This window comes from Drosophila kikkawai, chromosome 4, assembly GCF_030179895.1.
Source record: "Drosophila kikkawai strain 14028-0561.14 chromosome 4, DkikHiC1v2, whole genome shotgun sequence".
Classification (NCBI taxonomy): domain Eukaryota; kingdom Metazoa; phylum Arthropoda; class Insecta; order Diptera; family Drosophilidae; genus Drosophila; species Drosophila kikkawai.
The window spans coordinates 2,102,387-2,105,740 of record NC_091732.1 but is presented as its reverse complement, the minus strand read 5'-3'; the positions used below and the strand labels follow the sequence as shown (position 1 = coordinate 2,105,740).

The following is a 3,354-nucleotide window of genomic DNA, read 5'->3' as shown; positions in this document are numbered from 1 at the left end:
TGGTAATATTAACCGTGCAAGCGTTTCTTTGGTATTTTTTAGTGAGTTTTTCTTTTCATCCAATGTAGGTATTCGTAAATGCTACTCCCACACAACGCATTGAATAGACCGAAAAATGTTCGCGTTACGTGCTGCCGCCAAAGCCGATAAAAGTTTGCTCCCCATTTTGGGACAACTATGTAAGTAAAGAATACATTATTTTTCTTAATATTACTTATTTGGGACGATGTATAAAAACAGAGTAACCTAAATTCCATAATAGCTTGTAGTCTCAAACTAAAAAAGCTAATAATCGAACATAACCTTAATATGATGTGCTGCTATTACGACGAACAGAATTGAATTGATTGCATAACAGTTTAACTTTTACTAGTTAATTTTGTCAGTTTATAAGACATTAGTAGTATGTGGAAAATACGTGTTTTATTATAGTATATATAATTAATGCTTATATTTTCATTAAATTGATTTTTAAATGATTTTAAACTGAATAATCTTGCAGAAAGTATGAAAAAATATATGTACATTCTTATATACAGATAGTTAACAGTCCCGCTTAATTTCTTTATTTTTTATATTTGTGGGTAATTTTGTTCCCGATTTTATATATGACGTAATGATAACATTAGTAAATGTGTATTTAAATGTGTACGTAATTTCAGGCAGACATTTTTAATGGTTTAAGTAATAATTTCACTAAAAGTTTTAATTAAAACTTATTAAGGTACAAAAGCTTAAGGTTTATCAAAATCCTGTCCAGACAATGTGTATAATCCGGGATGCGATGAAAATGTACTTTTGTGTTAACGACCTTTACATATCTGTAATTTCTAGCTCGTGGTTATGCTGCTAAGGCCGCAGCTAAGGCTGCCGCCGGTGCCAATGGCAAGATTGTGGCCGTAATTGGCGCTGTCGTTGATGTCCAATTCGATGACAATTTACCGCCAATCTTAAATGCCTTGGAAGTGGACAACCGTTCGCCACGTTTGGTCCTTGAGGTGGCTCAGCATTTGGGTGAGAATACGGTGCGAACAATCGCCATGGACGGCACTGAGGGTTTGGTTCGAGGACAGAAGGTCCTCGATACTGGTTATCCCATTCGTATTCCCGTTGGCGCGGAGACCTTGGGACGCATTATTAATGTCATTGGTATGTTACATCTCATTGTATTTGCAAAAAAATATTAATATTCATTGTTTTTTTAGGTGAACCAATTGATGAACGTGGTCCGATTCCCACGGACAAAACAGCTCCCATTCATGCTGAAGCTCCGGAATTTGTAGAAATGTCTGTAGAGCAGGAGATCTTGGTAACCGGAATCAAGGTCGTTGATCTCTTGGCTCCATATGCCAAGGGTGGTAAAATTGGCTTGTTTGGTGGTGCCGGAGTGGGCAAAACGGTGTTAATTATGGAACTGATTAACAATGTGGCCAAAGCTCATGGTGGTTATTCAGTTTTTGCCGGCGTTGGTGAACGTACTCGTGAGGGCAACGATTTGTACAATGAAATGATCGAATCCGGTGTAATTTCTCTGAAGGATAAGACCTCTAAGGTGGCTCTTGTTTATGGCCAGATGAATGAGCCCCCAGGCGCTCGTGCCCGTGTTGCTCTTACTGGTCTGACTGTTGCAGAGTATTTCCGCGATCAGGAGGGACAGGATGTGCTCCTCTTCATTGACAACATTTTCAGGTTCACTCAGGCTGGTTCCGAAGTGTCTGCCTTGCTTGGACGCATTCCTTCTGCGGTGGGCTATCAGCCAACATTGGCCACTGATATGGGTTCCATGCAGGAGCGCATTACCACCACCAAGAAGGGTTCGATTACTTCGGTGCAGGCTATCTATGTGCCAGCTGATGACTTGACAGATCCTGCTCCAGCCACCACTTTTGCCCATTTGGACGCCACCACTGTGCTGTCGCGTGCCATTGCCGAGTTGGGTATTTATCCGGCTGTGGATCCTTTGGACTCCACCTCTCGTATCATGGACCCTAACATCATTGGACAGGAGCACTACAATGTGGCTCGTGGTGTTCAGAAGATTTTGCAGGACTACAAGTCCCTTCAGGATATTATTGCTATCCTGGGTATGGACGAGTTGTCGGAGGAGGATAAGCTGACTGTGGCACGTGCAAGGAAGATTCAACGTTTCTTGTCACAGCCCTTCCAGGTCGCTGAGGTCTTTACCGGCCATGCTGGCAAGCTGGTTCCTCTGGAGCAGACCATCAAGGGTTTCTCTCAGATCCTAGCTGGAGAGTATGATCATTTGCCGGAAGTGGCCTTCTACATGGTGGGACCCATTGAGGAGGTTGTGGAAAAAGCTGATCGGCTGGCAAAGGAGGCCGCTTAAAAATAAAAAAAAACCCAGCCGAATGTTTAAATAATCGATAAACTAAATTTGGATTGAATTTGTACAACTGTATGACATTAATCAATTCGCTTAATAAACAACTTAATAAATCGTATTTAAACCTTATTTTCGAATTGGTTTTTAGTATTAAACAAAGGAAACTAGCTTCTTCACGCCGAAGTTTATATACACTATAATTTTCGTCAATTTGAAAAAAAAACAATAGGAGATATTCAATTGTACAATTATTCAATTTTATTGAATCTCAAAACAAGAAATGTAAAGTTCTCTAAAATAATTTTTTTTTAACATAGTTGGGAAATGCTCCAATTCATCAAATTTAAGCAAACGCGTTTTTTCATTATTTTGGTGAATAATGTAAATTTTTAAGATAGGGAATGTTTTGATTTGATAACAGCTTCCTAAACAGAGGTATCATGCTATGACTTTATTTTCGTACAGTAACCGAAGTTTGCAAGAGTCGAAGGGAATCGTATATCCCATGCGACAGAGATCTTGAAAAATAACAATTGCCCAAAATTGATCTTAGCACCAGTTATAGTGCTAACAAAGAGCTAAAGATTTAAAATTTTATAAAATCAACAAAAATGGTCATGTCTCAAGGAAGATAAAAATATAGTAAAAATGAAAAAATAATTGTCATACCCTTGTAGGGAATTATAGATTAGTTTTCAAATGAATGAAGTATTTCCGACACTATAAAGAAAATATATTCTCGATCACCTTGCAACAGCCATACCAGGATCAACACGGCAGTTTACGCCCACATTATAGGATCGGAAATGAGTCTATCAGGGAATTAAAAACTTCTAACTAAAATTATAATATCCTGCAAGGGTATAATAGAGGAAAACTACTCAGTTGTTCTTATAAAATAAATCTATTTTTTAATTTTTGGATTATTTCTACGGCGGCGTTAGTCGTCCGATTTGGTCAATTTATTAATATACTGCCTTCCAATGAAAGAATATCTGCACACTTTCATT

General features: G+C 38.4%; 1 protein-coding gene across 1 annotated transcript; it reads left to right on the top strand.

The window, feature by feature from the left end:
• The first annotated feature begins 68 nt into the window (after positions 1-68).
• ATPsynbeta (ATP synthase, beta subunit) lies at positions 69-2,473 on the top strand. Its single transcript, XM_017167125.3, has 3 exons — positions 69-179; positions 835-1,149; positions 1,206-2,473. Exons 1-3 carry the CDS (start codon positions 116-118, stop codon positions 2,345-2,347), a joined length of 1,521 nt encoding a protein of 506 aa, XP_017022614.1. The 5' UTR covers positions 69-115; the 3' UTR covers positions 2,348-2,473.
• The last annotated feature ends 881 nt before the right edge of the window (positions 2,474-3,354 follow it).

What these genes read in the sequence shown, in the direction of transcription:
- ATPsynbeta (XM_017167125.3), top strand. Translation starts at nt 116, where the DNA reads ATGTTCGCGTTACGTGCTGCCGCCAAAGCCGATAAAAGTTTGCTCCCC. An exon ending in CCCCATTTTGGGACAACTAT is followed by an intron (nt 180 to 834) that starts GTAAGTAAAGAA and finishes TGTAATTTCTAG; the next exon opens with CTCGTGGTTATGCTGCTAAG. An exon ending in ACGCATTATTAATGTCATTG is followed by an intron (nt 1,150 to 1,205) that starts GTATGTTACATC and finishes TTGTTTTTTTAG; the next exon opens with GTGAACCAATTGATGAACGT.